General features: G+C 41.6%; 1 protein-coding gene across 1 annotated transcript in view; it reads left to right on the top strand.

Moving 5' to 3' along the window:
- The window catches only part of FAT4 (FAT atypical cadherin 4), a 148,361-nt gene extending 130,484 nt beyond the window's left edge, over positions 1-17,877 (top strand). Inside the window, exons 12-17 of the mRNA XM_084884578.1 lie at positions 404-489; positions 1,269-1,448; positions 5,064-5,188; positions 7,075-7,292; positions 12,311-12,572; positions 14,679-17,877. Of these exons, the coding sequence (XP_084740704.1) occupies positions 404-489; positions 1,269-1,448; positions 5,064-5,188; positions 7,075-7,292; positions 12,311-12,572; positions 14,679-16,645 (2,838 nt within the window). The 3' untranslated portion in view covers positions 16,646-17,877. The remainder of the gene's footprint in view (positions 1-403; positions 490-1,268; positions 1,449-5,063; positions 5,189-7,074; positions 7,293-12,310; positions 12,573-14,678) is intronic.
- The last annotated feature ends 1,679 nt before the right edge of the window (positions 17,878-19,556 follow it).

Raw genomic sequence — 19,556 nt, forward strand, 5'->3', positions numbered from 1 at the left:
ATACCATTATCTAAGTTGTTTTTTCTAGTTGAGACATTCATAAATATCCAGTGATACTCCCGAGTTTATTATTGCTTTAGGGATCTCTGGAATTGTCGGATACTTTGCATCGTATATGCAGAGAGAGAGATGTGTTAACATTTTGTTGTATTGTGGTGTTTTTGTTTGTTTTTTAGAAATAAATGAAATTGTCTACATAAGTAATATAAATTATATCATGAAAACTTAATGCTGCCTTTGAGATTAATAACACTCAATTTCATAGAACATTAGAAAGTTATTAATTATTGAAAGAGTTAGCTAGATGGGACATTAAAAATAAGTCTTGACATAGAATTGGAAGTGTAAATATTTGTTATAATGTTAGTATTCATTATGAACGTTTCCTTCTCTTGCTCTACAGGCAGCTTCCTTAACTGTGGACTCCTGTTCTGAGAACCAAGAACCAGGATACTGCACTGTCAGCAACGTGGCCATCTCAGATGACTGGTACGTGCAGCTATTAGTCTGATCTTTACCATTACTTGGCATTAAAAAGGAAATGACATGATTGAAAGTAATTTTATTATGCAAAATATTGCATCAAAATTTAAGGTCTTTCATCCTCTCCAAAGAGATTTCTGTGCTGCAAAATAAAAAGTTAATAAGTGGTGTACAAAATTTGTTTTTAAAAAGAAGGTGTGAGATGAAGCGGTCGGGATGAGAATACAGTTACAGAAAGAAAAGATGGACATAGCCTAGACTCTGAGAATCTTGGGAAATACTTGCATGTGACTTGGGTCCCGCAAGGCTAGGATAATGGCTCCACCCCTTCTAGACGCTCTCTCTGAACATTGTATGTGACAAGTACCGATGGGTATTTATCTATAGCACTTCAAACTGGAACACATCATTACCCGATCTAAAACATAAGTAACTTTAGTAGAAATAGTAACAAAAAGAAAAATAAACAGTGTCACATAATCCATTGCAGTAATCAACTTATTGACATTCCTTATCATCTCTGCAGTGAAGGGAAATCACTACTCCTAATGCATTTTATATTCTTTCTGATAGTGTGCGCCTTGCTAATAAGTTTTATTATTATTCAGACCTTAAATAATCCTGGTAGGTATTTGTCTGGTGGACATTGACACATCGGTGATGTTTTCCACTCAAATTTACCATCCTATAACACATGCCAGGAAAAGTTATCTTCACACTTTTTAAAATGAAACCTGCTAAAAATCTATCATGTTGGTACTAATATACTTTTCTTTCTTATGGAGGACTCTTGACGTTCAGCCAAATCGAGTCACGGTTGGAGGTATCAGATCGCTAGACCCAGTTCTTCAGAGGAGAGGGCACGTGGAAAGCCACGATTTCATCGGGTGCATCATGGAGTTTGCAGTGAACGGAAGGCCTCTGGAACCCAGCCAAGCTCTGGCTGCTCAAGGCATCCTAGACCAGTACGGCAATTTTACATCTTACCCTTTTAAAGAAAAATGCAAAAAGTGTATGATAATTGATCATCAAATTATAAAACTGCTGTGCCAAAGCCCTAAAAGTACCAAATGTTTCACATTGTTTTGAGTTTTAAATATTTATTCGTAATTGTGAAATTTTGTTTGGAATGGACTATAATATTTAATTAGAAAGTTAATTCTTATTTTCTGGAGCCTAAGGGGGGAAAAAAAGCAAAACATGCATATCCATGCATGTGTGTATATACCCTATCTTACAGAGTTATGGTAAAGTAGGTAAATCTTATAGAGAGGAACCTGGCACATTGTGATGTAGAGGATAGCAATAATGTATGTTCAGAAAAACATAAAGTAGCCTATAAACTAACTACACGCAGACACGCTTAGGTAATTGTTATGCCTGGGACTATTTCATAATAGGGATGTGCCCTATTTTAACTGTGGTTGTACGCTTCAATTGTTTCCAGTTTTATTTATATATTAACAGCCCTGTGATTAATATGTATTTACAAAATTCTTTGCTCACATTATTTACTTGAGATTTCTAAAAAGAAAATTTCAAAGACAAAGCTGTGAATACTTCCTCATGTTTATAACTTAAGTATTTTAATGCAACTTGCATTTGCTTTTATTTTTCCTTATGTCATCATTGTTTCATTATGAAGTTGTACTATTGCGTTATGATTAATCACACAGTACAGGAAAATACAGAGTTCTCAATGCCAACCATTGTTAAATAGTTGGGTGTGAATTCTTTTGTATCTTCATGATCTTGCAGATATTTTTGGAAATATTGAAATTAAAAGAAAAAGATTTTTATTGATTTGAGAGGAAGGGGGAGGAAGACAGAAACGTCAATGGTGAGAGAGAATCATTGATTGGCTGCCTCCTACACACACCCCCCAATAGGGAGCCTACAACTATGACCTCCTGATCCATAGGTGGACCCTCAACCACTGAGCCGTGTTGGCTGGGCAGAAATATTAAATACGTTGTGAACATCTGTTTTGGTTAAAACATAGAGATATGTCCCAGGTATTGCCAAACTACTTTCCCCAAAGGTTAGAGTGGTAATATATGTACATAATTTGTTGCCTCTATATATGCCTTTTTATAAGGAATAGTCTAGTGTTGATTTTTCCCTCAAATCATGCTTCATGTGATCTATATGTTTTATGACTTCTCAGAAAATTTATAAATTGAAATTGAATTCTCTTTCAATGAGAATTTTATCTAATTTTCATCACTCTGTCATAAAAGTTTCTAAATTTAAGTCTGGAGCTTCACTGGAAACATAATTATATCTTATACTTAATAAGTTGAGTTTTATTTCTAAACATATCTTATTTTTGATATGATGGGTGTCATTTTCTTTGGGTAAGTTAGAATAAAGAGACTTAAAGATGGATTATGTCAAAGCTTCCAAATTTGAGGATTTACTTTTATTTTTTAATTTTCAGATTTATCTGGTGTCTACAAATGCCAACATTCATTGATATCTTTTATGCACCAGATAGTATTCTTAGTATTTTACACTATCAGTTATTTCCATGTATACAATCATTTTGTGAGGTAGATATAGTTTCATTTTACAGGTGAAGTAACTGAGCCGCTTAGACTTGTAAAATCTTGCCCCAAGTCAACCAGCTAATGAGTTAAATCATGAGGTAGCACCTGGCCTGGAGCTTCTGAGGAGTTTGTAGTCTGTTTAAGTTCATGTTTACTAAGCTCTAGTGTGGACGTAATATAGCCTGGCAGTTTATTATATTCCCCTAGCTTAATAATTTTCACACTTTCTTCATGACTAGAGCATAGCCTCCTCTTTCCACAGACCTCAACCATCCCCTGCATCTTTTTCTCAGCTAATGAATTTGCTTCCAAAGTTCAGAACCTTTTACAGTCGACTGAAAACGCCCCAAAGCTCATTCCTCCACATCTGCCCATGTGTCCTCTAGCAGACCTTGTAACCTGTCATGAATGAACTCTTTCTTCTCCCACAAAGACCAAGCAAGAGCCTACATCCTGCAAACCTTCCAAAAAATAGCGCTCCAGCACTCAACTGTCTTTTTCTCATCTCACTTCATGCTGTTATTTCACCCATTTTATTTTTTTTTAAAAAACACCTTTATTAATCCCATTTTCCTTTTTTTTCCTACCACCTTAATTCTCTGTCTTTTCTTTGAAAAATTGTTCTATGTTTATTAAAGCGATTATTCACTTCTTTTGCTAAAATGAGTGGTCAATTCTCATCTTATTTGAATGTCCGCACTATTAGCAACAGTCCATCACTCTGTTTCCCTAAAAGTAGCTTATCAGTTTGTGCACAAACTCCTGGTTTCCTACTATAATTCTTTTATCCTGCTTAATATCCTCTAGTTTGTATCTATTTTCAATTCTTGAAGTCGCTTTTTCTAGTCCTTGGTTTTAACTACTATCCCTAAAGCTCATGACCCTTAAATAGTTATTATCAACTTGGCCTGTCCTCTGAACTTCAGACCCTCATATCCAACACCCTACTCAACTTCCCATGTGTGTTTCTAACAAATATCACAAACTTAAGTTTAAAACTGAACTTCTGGCCCTCCTTCCTGACTCCTCCCAACCTTCTCCTCTCACAGATTTCCTCTCTCGGGGAGGAATAGCTCACTCCACCCACTGGCTCAGCCAAAACTTTTAGACTTACCGCTGGCCCCTCTCTTTCTGACACATGGCACATGTAATCTACCAGCAACCAGATGATATTTTAAAAACAAGGCAGTTTCTTACCCTGATGTACCAGTCCTTTACGGCCAGGCCTCCCCCTTATCTCCTCATCGATTTACACTTCTCCTTGTTCTCTATGATCTAACCATGTTGGGGCCCCTTGATGTTCCTCACACACGACAGGGCTTTCTCACCTACTGTTTCCTCTGCCCAGAATGATCTCCTACCAGATTTACTTTGCTCTCTCACTTTGGTTAGGTCTTTGTAAGAGATGGGTCCTTCCTTCACTGCCTAATCTAGAGACCCAGTAACCCCCAAAACTCCCCGTACCCATTCTCCGTCTCATAGAACCTCCTTCCACAGAACCACCGTTTCCATAAAACCTCCTTCTTTGAACATTTGTCTATATTTGCTTTTTTGCCCGTTTCCTCCACAGGAAAAGCAAATATTCCATGAGCACATGGGTTTTTTCATCAGGTTATGTCCATGCTTGGGATAGTGTTTGCCATACAGAAGACATTTGATAAACGTTAGTTGCATGAGTTGTCTGATGGAGGAGAAGTGCCTTCAAATAAATACTTAGACCTGAGATTACCTTAACTACAGTGGTTATTGGGCCAACATGACTTGCTCCATTTAGAATTAACTTAAAGAAAAAAAAAATTATCACCTCGTTTTCTTTACCATGTAAGGTGTTACTCTGTTTAATCTTCTTTATGAATGAGGCGGGTCATTTGTCACAGTTTGATTAGATGTTTCAAATGTTGCTGTCATTTGAGTTTCAAAGAATTGAATGCACAAAACGAAGCAGGTTAACAAACATTTGTGTTTAATTTTAACACATTTCCCCCCACCATGTCTCGTGTTTTCTGAGTCTTTGTTGTGTCTTGGTTTCAGATGCCCCAGACTGGAAGGCGCATGCACTCGCAGCCCCTGCCAGCACGGCGGCACGTGCACGGATTACTGGTCATGGCAGCAGTGTCACTGCAAAGAGGGGCTGACCGGCAAATACTGTGAAAAATGTATGCAAGCGTCTCACCTTTCACTGGGAATTATAGTAACTATGACGATATAGATACATGCTCCTAAATAAGGAACTAAATTATGCTTTCATTCTAAATATTGGAAATATTAAATGGGCAATCATTGTGAATATAGTGACATTTTAAAATTTATATTTTTAACTTGAGGGAGAGTGACATCCTTTTAAAATTACTTACTAAATATTTCATTAGTTTTCTTTAAAAAAATACATATATATATATATATATATATGTGTGTGTGTGTGTGTGTGTGTGTGTGTGTGTGTATTTTTTTCCATTGATTTCAGAGAGGGAGGGAGAGGGAGAGAGAGATAGAAACATCAATGATGAGAGAGAATCATTGATGGGCTGATTCCTGTAAGCCCTACACTGGGGATTGAGCCCACAACCTGGGCATGTGCCCTTGACCAGAATCGAACCTGGGACCCGCCCATCTCCAGGTTGGCGCTCTATCCACTGAGCCAAACTGGCTAGGGCTCCATTTTAAAATTATGTCACTTATGTTTGGTTTACCTTTAGGAAAGCTAGGCAATCTACAAGGCCAGGGACTTCATATTATCTGCCTTTTGGCAATATTTCTCTGGTGAATATTTTTTATTTGGTAGAAAAATGTAAATGATAAATCACTGAACACAGGACTCAAAACATACAATGCATTATAATCTATTACAATTAAAGTGACACTTGAATTTTAACTTTAAATTATTAAAATTGGTTTTAAATCCTCTTATTAGTGATTTGTTTATAAACAACCTTAATGTTACAAAAGATTTTAATGATGTTCAAGCCATCATTACACTGTGGCTTTTTCTAATTTCAAGCTGTACATCCACTAACTATCCAACCCTAATGAGATCTCTTTTATAAAAATTGCTTCATTTTCAAATAAGTGGTTAGTACTGAAATCACTTCATTTAACTGACTACTTTTTAAAAGAGTCATTTGATTCTATTATGAGAATGAATAGAAATTCATGATTAAATTAAGGACACTATAATAAAAATATGTTAGTAGAAAAGGTATAATTGTGTTCAATTATTTAGGAGAAAATCACAACATAGAAAAAGGACTTTGACACATATTTTTTAAAGTCATGAGTATTTAATAAGTAGGAACTCAGTTATATCTGAATATGAAATGAGTCATTGGCTTTAGAAATATCTTGCTTTAAAAAATGTAATTTACATATTATAAAATTTGCCTTTTTGAAGTGTAGCATTTAATGCTGAAGCCCTTTTGTGCTCATTTGATGTTTTTCCTTTAGCTATGGTGCTATTATAAACTATCATACTTCAGTATGTGAAAACTTTATCAGATTATGATAAGTTGTAATTATAAATGATAAATTAAATTCTGTATGGTTATTAGTAATCATAAAGTTAGTTACAAATAAAAATATGTGATTGCATATTTTTTCTTCAAATTTCTAATTGCTAGAGACTTTAAAGATTGTAAATCACTTTAACTATGAAAATATATATTCATTTATGAATTTTGGGAACACAGTGAACCATTATAAATAAATAATGATTCACTGTGTTTCCCCCAAATTTTAACAGGTGGCTATCTCTTTAGCTATTAATAATTTATATCAAGTATCAAATATTTAATGAAAATTTCCCAAATGATTAGTGTGTATCATAAAATGTTTTATATTGCATGGTTCTGAAATGGATTGAAACTTTTGAAATCAACTCCTACAATAATTCAGATGTGGCAATTATTTTTTCAGTAGGGGAATTGGGAGGCATTCATTCTAAACACTTAATATTTTTATTGTCCCTTTTTATAATGTTTTGTCACCTGTAGACACTCTCTAGGAAATGGGGGTGCATTTATTTGTCCCTTTCTTTATTGGCTTGCAGCTGTCACTCCTGACACTGCCCTGTCACTGGAAGGCAAAGGGCGCTTGGACTACCACATGAGCCAGAACGAGAAGCGGGAGTATCTGTTAAGACAGAGCATCCGAGGGGCCACGGTGGAGCCTTTTGGTGTGAACAGTCTGGAAGTAAAGTTCAGGACAAGAAGCGAGAATGGCATTTTAATCCATATCCAAGAAAGCAGCAATTATACTACAGTGAAGGTAGGATAAAAGCTAATGGTGGCTTCATTTGATTAGACCGCCTGCTGTGTCATGGTTTAAATCACTTCTCCCACAATTTCTGTCCTCTGTGCCCATTAGAGTTTCGACTGATGCTGGGCACTAGTCCAATATCGTCTCTCTTAGCCATTCCCCTGGCATTGGCCAGAGTGACAAAGATCTGCATGGTTTGGTTTCTAAACACTTTTGTCTTAGTTTAGAGTAGAAACCACTGCTAGGTAGGGCCAGCAGGGAAAGAATTTGTTGTGATCTATGTTGTCTAATAAAATTTTATGTTGCTTTTCCCCCTACTTTTAAACCAAGTAAAACAAAAGGATAATGTGTCTTTGAAAAGGAAAAATACTTTTCTCCAAGAATTATTTAAAACAATGGTATGTGTACGGGGTGGGGCAAAAGGAGGTTTACAATTGTTCTCCTGGAAAATAAGAACAATGGTTAATAAGTAATGGTTCAAGAATAAACTGTGTTTTATGTACTCACAACTATAAACCTATGTTTGCCCCACTCCGTACATTTAAGGGCAGGACTGGAATAAAGACAAACATTTGAAATTATCTGGCTTTACTCTGGAGCATATTTTTAACTTACATCCAGGTAAACCTTGTGAAATTAAGTATCTTTGGGATTATTATAAGTAAAATTATAGCTAAATTCTTCAAATAATCTCTAAATAAATATTTTTAAACATCATATTTCATGAAAACAGTGGATTGATTTATTATTAGGCTTTTACATCATTTCTTTTTTTTTCCTTCCTGACTGTAAATGAGACACTGCCCTCGTGAATAATTTCATTAGGCATGCATTTTCCATCAAACCAGAATTCTTTATTCCTAAAATGATCATTCTGCTTTCTATCCCACAAATAAGATATCTCTTAGATAATAATTTTCTTCAGTTTAGTTATATTGACTGCTTTCTACATTACTTTGTATATTATAATGCTACTCATAATTTTATATGAATTTTGGTAAATTCTTTAAGTAAACAACCCCAAATTTCCTAAATTGATTCCACCTATAAAGCAATATTTTGAAAATTACTAAAAGCTTAGCTAATAAAGCTAAAATGCATAGAAAAGTGCTAGGTTTAATTCACATATAATGCTAAAAGTAAAAACAGATGTTCACCTTTAAACTTCAGCCTCTTTATTCTCAAAATTTCTCTTTATCCAAGCCAACTCTGGTTGTTATGCTCCATGTATACATCTTTAATAAGAAGTAAAACAAACAAACAAACAAACAAAAAAATCTTTTAAAAATTCTCACATTGTAATCCCCTAGCCTGATCATTCCCATCTGGGCGTGATGTTACCCTGGATGGACACTTGGCAATGTCTGGAGACACGTTTGATTGTCATGGTTTGGGGGGACGGTATATCCCTACACATCCTACAGTGCACAACCCAGCACCCCACAAAGAAGAATCATTCCGTTGAAATATCAGTAGTGCCAGCGTGAGAAACTGCCCTAACCCAGGCCTAGGGAACGTCCTCAGCCTGTAACTTTCCCTCCACCATGGAAACAAAGAGCCAGTTCCTGAATTAACAGAGCAACGACAAAACAAAGCATGCGAGTCATTGTATAATGTCATTAGTTGGCGTCTATCCTTTTCTTTGGAAAGTGTATTAAAAGCCAAGAAAGTAAAGAAGCAGAGAGAGAAGTAGGCCTGAGTGTCTATAGGAAATGTTTCCCCTGCGTTGAGAGGCCTGACATGGAGGTCTGAGCATTATCTGTTAAGCTGCTCCCAAGTCCCTGTGCCATTGAGATGACAGGTCAAACATTCCTGTGCAGTAGCTCCTGAAGCCAAGACCATCAAAATGCCACGTGGTTGAAGACACCAAACGCAGACTCTCCTCTTCCTTGAGGAAGAGGCTGAATGTCAGGACCCATTTTTGTCCCCATAAAACCTTGCATTTCCCGCAGCCCGGCCGCAGGCTGCTTCTCCAGACTGGGTGCCCTGGGTAGGGAGCGCTTCGAAAGAGAAGGGCAAAGTCAGTGCAAACGGATAAAAATAATGACTAACGAGACCAAAAGGCACATTTCTTTTGTATGAGATTTTGAAAAGCATCTTTTCAGAGATGAAAGGGGCTTTGGCAGGTAAAGTAAGTAGATTAAAAAACAACAACCAGAACCGGTGAATAAGAAGTCAGTAGACAGGAAGAGGGTGGCTGTTGGGAGCAGGCATGCCTCCGCCTGTTTGGATGACAGGAATCCAATGTGCCTGTGCAGCCTGGGAGCCAGTTCAGATGACTGACTTATCAGCCAGCTTATCAGTGGCCTTGGCCCCTGGTTTTCTTCTCTCCTTCCTTTGGCTCTCTTTCTGACAGTTTCCTTCTTCCTTTTTGCATGCTCTAAATCAACCCCCACCTCTCTCTCTCTCTCTCTCTCTCTCTCTCTCTCTCTCTCTCTCACACACACACACACACACACACACACACACACACACTCACTCTGTGAAAATAGAAAAGTACGGGATTGTAAACGGCTGTGGAAGAGAGGGTCCATGGTAGGTAGCAATAGCAATGCGGGAAGAGATGCAAATATACCAATAGAGTCTGTTTGGATAAAAAAGAAATGAGGGTGAGGACATCTCAGCCAGAAAAGCAGAAGGAAGTCCTCTGTGTGTAGCGTGTTGACACTATGAAGTGTTCCCCAAACCTCCCGTCTGTCAGGGCGTATTGTGCCTCTCAGTGTTGGAGCTCTGTAATAACAGATGATGGACTTCCTACTCCAAATCAGTTCTGCGGTTTGGTGTGCAGAGCTTTTTGGTTTGTTTTGTTTCTGAGTGAGGCTAGGTATAGTGTACAGACTTGGGAGGAGGGATTCAGAGGTCTGTTGATTAAAAAATAAATAAATGGACAAAGCAAAGCGTTAGCAGGATGTTTGGGAAGTTCAAAAGAATACAGGAGTTTGTTGGTAGAGTATTATTAGGGAAAAGGAAAACATTAAGACAGTGTACTGTTCTTAGTGAATCCACGCTGTGGTATATCCACAGAGCCTCTCTTCAGATAAAGGGATGATGAGTTGTGATCCATCGGGCGAGAGACACAGAGCAGCCAGAAGGCTCTTCCCGAGGCCTATTTCCAGAAAGGACTCTGGCTACAACCAAAGACGGGGGGCTGTTTTTACCGCATGACATGAGACGTTGCCCATTTGATGAAATGTTATTGTCATTTAACCACAACTCCTTTTTTCTATCTGAGTTTGGGACTGAAATATATTATTATCTAGAGAGACTGCTTTAATAAAATATCACAATATGAATAACATATGTAAATGTGCAAGGCGTATTTTCCACAGTACAGATGTACTGACTTTTCGCTCCACCAGATGTGTTTGTTGCGTGGAGAAACGGCATTTGATCTGAGCGACAACATAAACTGATCCATCCTTTCATGCCTGTCATTTGAGACATGGTGTCACTTCATCCTCCTGCTGGCCCCAGCTCTGTCTGGGAGCTTGATGGGATGATGCTCTCTGAACCAAATGTTCATCTGCCTCATAAATTATTTTATTTCCCAAAGTGTCTACTCGGAATACTGGGAACTTGGTTGGAAATGGGAGTAGGAGCATCCTGTTACCCAATGTTCTACTGGGCGAAGTCACAGAAACCGAATATCCCTTAGATAGATGGGAAGAGAGCCAAAGTGAAGACTTGCCCAGACACCTCATTATCAAGAACTTAACATTTATTCATCATAGTTCTTTTTAATCTCAATAACTGATGTAAATACTAGACATGATTTCTTTCTAAGATTCCAGTGTGTCATACAAGATAGGTGAAACAATTTATTTTTGTCTTTATTTTTCCAACTATTCTTCATTTTTATCTAAGTATTGATTTATTTTGCAAGTAGTTTCAATAGTTTTTTGTTATTGTTGGCCATGTACTAAACCAGGGGTCTTCAAACTACGGCCCGCGGGCCACATGTGGCCCGCAGAGGAGTCTGATTCGGCCCGCCAGGTTTTTTGGGCAGTGAGCGCAGCCGAGGTGTTACAGTAGGAATTAGTAGTTCATATAGTCCAGCCCTCCAGCTCTCTGAGGGACCGTGATCTGGCCCCCACTTTAAAAAGTTTGAGGACCCCTGTTAAACTGACCAATTTTATTTACACTCACCATTGCCATTAAATGATAGGAAATCATGCTCTTCCAGGATGGCTCAATTGATTGAGCATCGTCCAAGCACAAAAAGGTCACCCATTTGATTCTCTGTTAGGGCACATACTCAGGTTTCTGGTTCAATCCCTGGTAGGGGCGTGTGCAGGAGGCAACCAACTGATGTTTCTACAACACATTGATGTTTCTCTTTCTCTCTCTACCTTTTGCTTTCTCTCTCTAAAATCAATAAAAACATTTTTTTTAAAAAATTAGGAAATCATCAAAAAATTAATTTACTTATCTTTAAAGGGCCATTCATCCCATTATTATCTCAATTGTGTTCTGAAAGATAATTGTCTGCATCTCAAATAATTAAGTAAAAATAAATAATACCTTGAAAACTATTGAAATTATCGAATATGAAGATATATGCTACCTAAAATCATAGAGGTTGATAAGTAAGTATACTCTAGTACAGTGTTTCCCAACCTTCTCTCATGATGAGAATCGCCTGGTGGAGTTGTTAAACCACAGATTCCCGAATCCCAACTAAGAAGTGCTAAACTAGAATTTTTGGGAACATATAGGTAAAATTGTATACTTAACTAGTGCTCTAAGACAGATTTTATATACAGAGCACTAAGTTAGGTATGCAATTTTACCTATATGTTTTCAAAAATTCTAGTTTAGCACTTCTTAGTTGGGATTCGGGAATCTGTGTTTTAACAACTCCACCAGGCGATTCTCATCATGAGAGAAGGTTGGGAAACACTGCTCTAGTATATTCAGTCTCTTCAGCTCTTCTAGCTGCTTTGAACCGACCAATATTTTAATGTTTTATTTTGTTTTTATTCAAGTATATTGGAGTTTAATTATACATTGTCTTAATATGTTTATAGATTAAGAATGGCAAAGTCCATTTTACATCAGATGCAGGAATTGCTGGGAAAGTGGAGAGAAATATTCCTGAAGTGTATGTAGCCGATGGCCACTGGCATACTTTTCTAATCGGAAAAAATGGAACAGCCACAGTACTGTCCATCGACAGGATATACAACAGAGACATCGCCCACCCTACGCAGAATTTCGGTGGCCTCGACGTGCTCACTATATCCCTGGGCGGAATTCCACCCAATCAAGCTCATCGAGATACTCAAACAGGTAAATGCTCATGCTGAGTCCAGTCACAAGGCAAGGTAAAGCTGTTTCTCTGAAAGTAGTCAGATTTCTGATAATATCTATTATGCATATTCTAAGAATGTCATAACTCTCCTTGGAAGGTTTATAATGAATTATTGGCCATCACTTAACTTAGACATTTACATTGATTCTACCAAGTCATAGTTCAGCCCATGATGTGCTGATGTTTCCTTGTCCACCAAGCATTTATTTATACATTTATTCACTTACTCACTTGTTGATTCACACAACAGGTATTTCTGAACCCTATACTGGCCACTGGGAGTGTGATGGTGGACTTAATAAATAGCCATTTTCTTCGTAAAAATACAAGGCCCAGTAAGGGAGACAAACATTAATCAAATCACAAGTAAATATATCATTTTAAGCTATAACAAATGATGTGAAGAGAGAATTTAGAATTTGAAGAGATTGCCCAAAAAAAGGAGAAAGAGAAGCTTTCCTGGAAAATTGGCATATGTACTTAAATCTGAACTATGAAGATGAGGACAGGAGAATATAAAAGATTGAATTATTTTGATAGAAACTTAAAAAAAAAAAAGGAGAGTAATTCAAAATCACAGAACCCAGCACCTTGGGGACTGATGTCACAGGTAAAGGATGAAGTGTAGTTTTGGTCTTATTCTCAGAACAGTGGGAAGTTGCTAAAAAAAAAAAAAAAGTAGTCTTAGAAGTGTCCCGTGATGTTAAAGATCTTCCAGGCTCTGCCAGGGAGAATGCATTGCAGGAGGACACCAGTGACCTTGCATAAATTAGCTGGGAAAACATTGCAGTGACGTGAGCTTTGACTAGAGTGGTGGAGAGGAGTTGTAAAGTGGGTAGGGAAAAAGTATTTTTAAAAATTTAAGTCACCCAAACCATTGATGATTTTGGTAAAATTCAAGGAAGTTTCTGACTTTTCCACTAGAAGAAGGCTAGTTCCACTGAGAAAGGCAGGTGCAGAAGAGTACAAAGAGAAGCAGGTCTATGGGAAATATCAAGATTTGATTGGGGACATTGTGGGTGTGGAGCACCTTTGAGAAAGACCTTTTGGAAGATGGGCTAGAATGAGGAGTGGACTTCCCCTGAAAAGCCATATTAGGAGCTATAAGTGTCAAGCAGGTAATTGAAGTACTGAGCATGGATGTGATTGAATGAGAAAGGAGCCTAGAAAGAAAACAGAGAGAGCAGGAGCAAATGCAGGAGATGTTGCAGCTCATGGAAAAAGAGTGGATCAGGGATGGAAAGGTCACTGCGATGGAATGATGCATCAGTAAGAGGAAGATTGAAAAATGCATGAGAGAGTCACGGAGTTAGGGCATCAAAATCCAAGTCCAGGCCATAAGTCATTTATATTTAGCCTATTTGAGAATAGGAATGTTAATTATTTCGGGTGTTTCAGAAAAACAAATCAGTGTAAATCAGGCATTTTGTTAGTGACAAAACAGAGTCTTGGTCTAATAGGAGCATTAGCAAGATTGGCACACTCTAGTCTAGCAATGTTTTCTCCACTTCTTAAAAAAAAAAAAACCTTCGCCTTCGAAGGAGCCATTGTAGATACTCTATATCCGCCCTTTTCAAGATCCACAAGGCATTTCTCTTGCTTCCTTTTTTTTTCCCCCTCAACTCCTTGGAAGCAATATAACCACCATTGAGAATGCACGATCTATTGATGGAATCCATTGGCCTATTTCTTGTTCTTTATAAGTATTTGTTCAAATACATGTTATTTCTGCGCATGCAGTTCTTGGCCTATAGACTACAAAAATAAAACAAATAGATAACCAGATAAGTAAAAAGAAGGAGAAAAAGCCAATCCAGCCCATCCGGGTCATCCGTAAATGTTCGGGAAGAGTGGGGTCTGAGCGACCCACCCCCATGTCCTGGTGGAAGTCTTGCTAAGAAGGCAGCGTGTCAGATGCACGGATGTATTGACCTGGAACCCGACTGGTGGCTCCTAGACGGTTCTCTCTAAGCGCCTGTGACCTGACTGTGAAGCTTCTCTAGACCAGATCCCATCAGCCTTTGGTTTTTCTCTCTCTAAAAAAAAAAAAAAAAAAATGCCCCCACGGCTCCTTCTCCCCGCAGGTTTCGACGGCTGCATCGCCTCCGTGCTGTACGGGGGCGAGAGCCTGCCTTTCAGCGGGAAGCACAGCTTGGCCTCCATCTCCAAGACGGACCCCTCGGTGAAGATCGGCTGCCGCGGGCCCAACATCTGCGCCAGCAACCCCTGCTGGGGCGACCTGCTGTGCATCAACCAGTGGTACGCCTACAAGTGCGTGCCCCCCGGGGACTGCGCCTCGCACCCGTGCCAGAACGGGGGCAGCTGCGAGCCGGGCCTGCACGCGGGCTTCACCTGCAGCTGCCCGGAGTCGCACACGGGCAGCACCTGCGAGACGGTGGTGGCCTGCCTGGGCGTCGTATGCCCGCAGGGGCGCGTGTGCCAGGCCGGCAGCCCCGGAGGAGGAGGTGGGCACGTCTGTGTGCTGGGCCCGGGCCCGGAGGAGCTCTCCCTGCCGCTGTGGGCCGTGCCCGCCATCGTGGGGAGCTGCGCCACCGTGCTGGCCCTCCTGGTCCTCAGCCTCATCCTCTGCAACCAGTGCCGGGGCAAGAGGGCCACCAAGCCCCCCAAGGACGAGAAGAAGCAGCAGCCCCCCAAGGAGAAGAAGAAGAAGAAGAAGAAAAAGGGGAGCGAGAACGTGGCCTTCGACGACCCGGACAACATCCCCCCTTACGGGGACGACATGACGGTGAGGAAGCAGCCCGAGGGGAACCCCAAGCCGGACATCATCGAGCGGGAGAACCCCTACCTCATCTACGACGAGACCGACCTCCCCCACAACCACAGCGCGGCCGCCGCCGCCGGCGAGACCCTGCCCAGCGCCCCGCTGGCCTCCCCGGAGCAGGAGATGATGCTGGAGCACTACGACATCGACAACGCCAGCAGCATCGCGCCCTCGGACGCCGACATCGTGCAGCACTACAAGCAGTTCCGCAGCCACACGCCCAAGTTCGCCATCCAGCGGCACAGCCCGCTGGGCTTCGCGCGCCAGTCCCCGCTGCCCCTGGGCGCCAGCAGCCTCACCTACCAGCCCGCCTACGGCGGCCCGGGCCTGCGGACCAGCTCCCTGAGCCACTCGGCCTGCCCCACGCCCAACCCCCTGTCCCGCCACAGCCCCGCGCCCTTCTCCAAGTCCTCCACCTTCTACCACCGCAGCAGCCCGGCCCGCGAGCTGCACCTGCCCCCGGGGGTGCGCGATCGGGACGGCACCGTGGCCGAGATGCACGGGGACGCCTGCCAGCCGGGCCTTTTCAACTACCCCACGCGGCTGGGGAGGAGGAGCAAGAGCCCCCAGGCCCTGGCCCCCCCGCACGGCTCCAGGCCCGGGAGCCGCCTGAAGCAGCAGCAGCAGCAGCCCATGGGCCAGATGCCGCTGGAGTCCTCCCCGCCCGTGGGACTGTCCATCGAGGAGGTGGAGAGGCTCAACACCCCGCGCCCCAGGAACCCGAGCATCTGCAGCGCGGACCACGGCCGCTCCTCCTCCGAGGAGGACTGCCGCAGGCCGCTGTCCCGGACCCGGAACCCCGCCGACGGCATCCCCGCCCCGGAGTCGTCCTCCGACAGCGACTCGCACGAGTCCTTCACCTGCTCGGAGATGGAGTACGACCGGGAGAAGCCGATGGTCTACACATCCAGGATGCCCAAGTTGTCCCAGGTCAACGAGTCGGATGCGGACGACGAGGACAACTACGGCGCCAGGCTGAAGCCCCGGAGGTACCACCACCACGGCCACGGCCGCAGGGCCGAGGGGGCGCCCGTGGGCGCGCAGGCCCCCGCGGCGGCCGCCGACAGCACCCTGCCCCTGAAGCTGGGGCAGCAGGCAGGGAATTTCAACTGGGACAACCTCTTGAACTGGGGCCCCGGCTTCGGGCACTATGTGGACGTGTTTAAAGACCTGGCATCTCTCCCAGAAAAGGCAGCGGCCAGCGAGGACGGCAAAAGCGGGACGAGTCAGCCGGTCCCCAAAGACGGGGAAGCAGAACAGTATGTGTGAGCACCCGGTGAGGGGGGCAGGACACAAAGACAGAGACACCAGGGGCGGCCCAGAGGCCCTCAGGGTCACCGGCCAGGGCGGGTCGTGTTTGCAAAGCCGGCCAGGAAGGACTGACAGGTGCTGGAGGGAGACTGAAAAATAATAACCACAATGCTGCTGAAACCGGCTCAGAACAGCTCTCTCTCTATTCATGTATACGCGCTCCGTGGAGTTTATGGTCCTGCATTGCATGCTTCGTACTGTGTGACTCGTGATGGGGGCGCAGCATTCGGAAGGGTTTTCTTTCTTACTTTTGACCAAGGCCCCGCTGTGTGACTTGGAACATGACTCCCATGGCCATTGCAGACACGAACCTGTCGCTGTCACGGTGGGGTTGTGTATTGTTGCCGTTGTGTTGCTATTGTTATGTTTCTGCATTGCCAGACCCCTGAGGTTTAACCAGTCCTTGTAGCTTTGTAGCCAAGAGCCCTCCTCATACCCCTGGAACGAAAGACTAAGTATTAACACTTTTCAGGATCGTAGTCTCCCTATTCGATGCTTCTCGGGAACGTCTGAGGGTTTGGAATACCTTGTACATGACCTTGGGTACTAAAATGAAGTCACATGGTGTTCAGCACTTTAGAACTTTCTTACAGAAATTGTGTTAAAACTTCTGAATCTTTTCTGTGTAAAACAGGGGTGCTCGTATTTTCATGAGGCGTCCGCTAAGGAGCAAAGTGATTGCATGTTGTCCCAGAACCCTGCCGCCTGCTGCCGTGGAATAAGGCCCAGCCGCGCCTCTCAGAGACACTTTTGAAAGTTATTTATTAAAAAAAAAAAAAAATGTTCTATGCTTTTAAATTTTTAAAGATTTGACCTAAGCAAAGCCTATGATTGGACATACTTTTCAACCAGTTAGCATTTACCCCAAGTACCCAGTTTTTATAATTTATATAGAGTCAAATTTCATCACTTCTTGCTTTCTGTCATTTTGTAGATCATTTTTTAATACCTTGTAAAAACGTGTTTTGTGTTTTTGGGTTGTTTTTTTTTTTACACCTAAGCTGTGTTTTTGATACTGATATTTTCTTATGCTGAATAGTTTTCTTACTTTCCGGGAAGGTAAGAAAATGCTTTTTTTACATTTGTTACTTATGTAACGTTCATATTTTTCACATTTTTGATATTTGTAACATACTGTATGCTTTCTACTTGTAAAATGCCAACAATAGAATTAAAATATTTATTTAAAATATGTTGCATTCGTGGTGTAATGTTAAACTTTCACCTCTAGGCATTCTTTTCTTCCCCCGACTGAAAATAGTTTCTGCTTGTACGTAGGAGCCATGCAAATGGGTAACTTCATTTTCTTTCAAAAAAAACACGCGTGTGGGTAGTTGCCAGAACAGATATTTTAAGGCTGACTTAGTGCATTCCTACCTGTCAGAGTCCTTGGACTTCCCAAGAGCATAATGCGTCTCGACTAGCCTGGGTCTTAGGGGACTAACTTGGTGGTGAACTTGGTGTAAGCATTCTGGCCATAAATGTTTGGACGTTCCCAGCAGAGTATGTTCACTGAAGGCCAGCTTTGGGCCAGGCTTATCGTTATAGGAGCAGCAGTGAATTAAAGCTAATTATGGAAAAAATGTCTGGGTTTCATTTTCTCCCAAATTTCCTTGAAGTCCAGTGGTACAGAAAGAACGGCAGTGAAAGCTCACCTCGTGCCCGTCTAAGTCCTTGATCTCTCCGCTGCGCACATTCGGAACGAATTCTGCCTACCTTCGCCAAGACAAACATCTACCTGCAGGTAGTTTCCCAGGAGCAAAACAATTCAGGAAAGGACCCCAGCCCAGGACAGGATCCGTCTATGCATAAACAGTCACATCTGAAGAACAGGACTTCGGCAAATCACTGCACAGTCTCAGAACCAGTTATTCAACATCTGCCCCAGACCTAATATTTGCTGAGAATATGATTTTCCAACTGCACCTCCCTGACTGGCCTAGATTGAATAGGGGTTTTTGACAATATGTAGAAGTTTTTAGTCAATAAAATAATTTTAAATCAGTACCAACAAACTGAAATTTAGGGCAGAATTATTTTGTCATTTAATAATATTGGGATTGCATTTTTTGGTTTCAGAAGAGGAAATCAAATGTGGGTTTAATCTAAATTATGATAGTCCTACAGCGTGGTTTAGCCTGAGTGTCGGACACTCAATTTTTTTTTTGTCACCGGTGAGGACCAAGCATGTTTTCCTATTTCCCTATGAGTGTTGGTATTATGAATGTGTGAGCCAAATGTGGGAACATGTTGATTGCACGGTATAACTCAAAACAGAATACAGGGTGTGTTTTTTCTGCAGACACACTGAAGCATCTCAATGTCTTCAAGGATATAAACTCCACAATTGAGAACAGAGCAAAAGTAAATCGATCAACACGATTATAGGAAGGGTTAAGGGGAAAGAACCTGACGCCAAGACTGTGTTCCAGTTCTTCGGAATTCTTTGCGAGACAGAGAATTGCTGTTCCCTTCATTAATCAATCCCGGTTTGGGACTCGGGACTTTTCTAGGACAATTTCTTGTCTGGTTTTTCTTGGAAACCTTTTTCACTGAAGCACAAGCAATACTTACAGCAAAACAAATCAGAAACGTATGGGACAAAAAGTCTCACTTGCAATGGAGATTCATGCTTCACTCACTGAAATAGTGAAGCCATGCAGTGTGTACTGTGGTTACCGGGAGGTTATGGACAAATTGACAAGGCAGCAGTTCCCTCAAATAAATGGCTAATAGTGGCCTGGACTGATATGTTTGCACCCAAAATCATGACCTGGGAATTTTAATCCAGCCCCCGTAAGGGTTTCCTGGACCACCTGGAATCAGTCATTCTTTGGGGCTTCTGTGCAAACGTTTTCTTTCAGGCACA

Source organism: Pipistrellus hanaki (assembly GCF_964339955.1).
Source record: "Pipistrellus hanaki genome assembly, chromosome: 5".
Taxonomy (NCBI): Eukaryota; Metazoa; Chordata; class Mammalia; order Chiroptera; family Vespertilionidae; genus Pipistrellus; species Pipistrellus hanaki.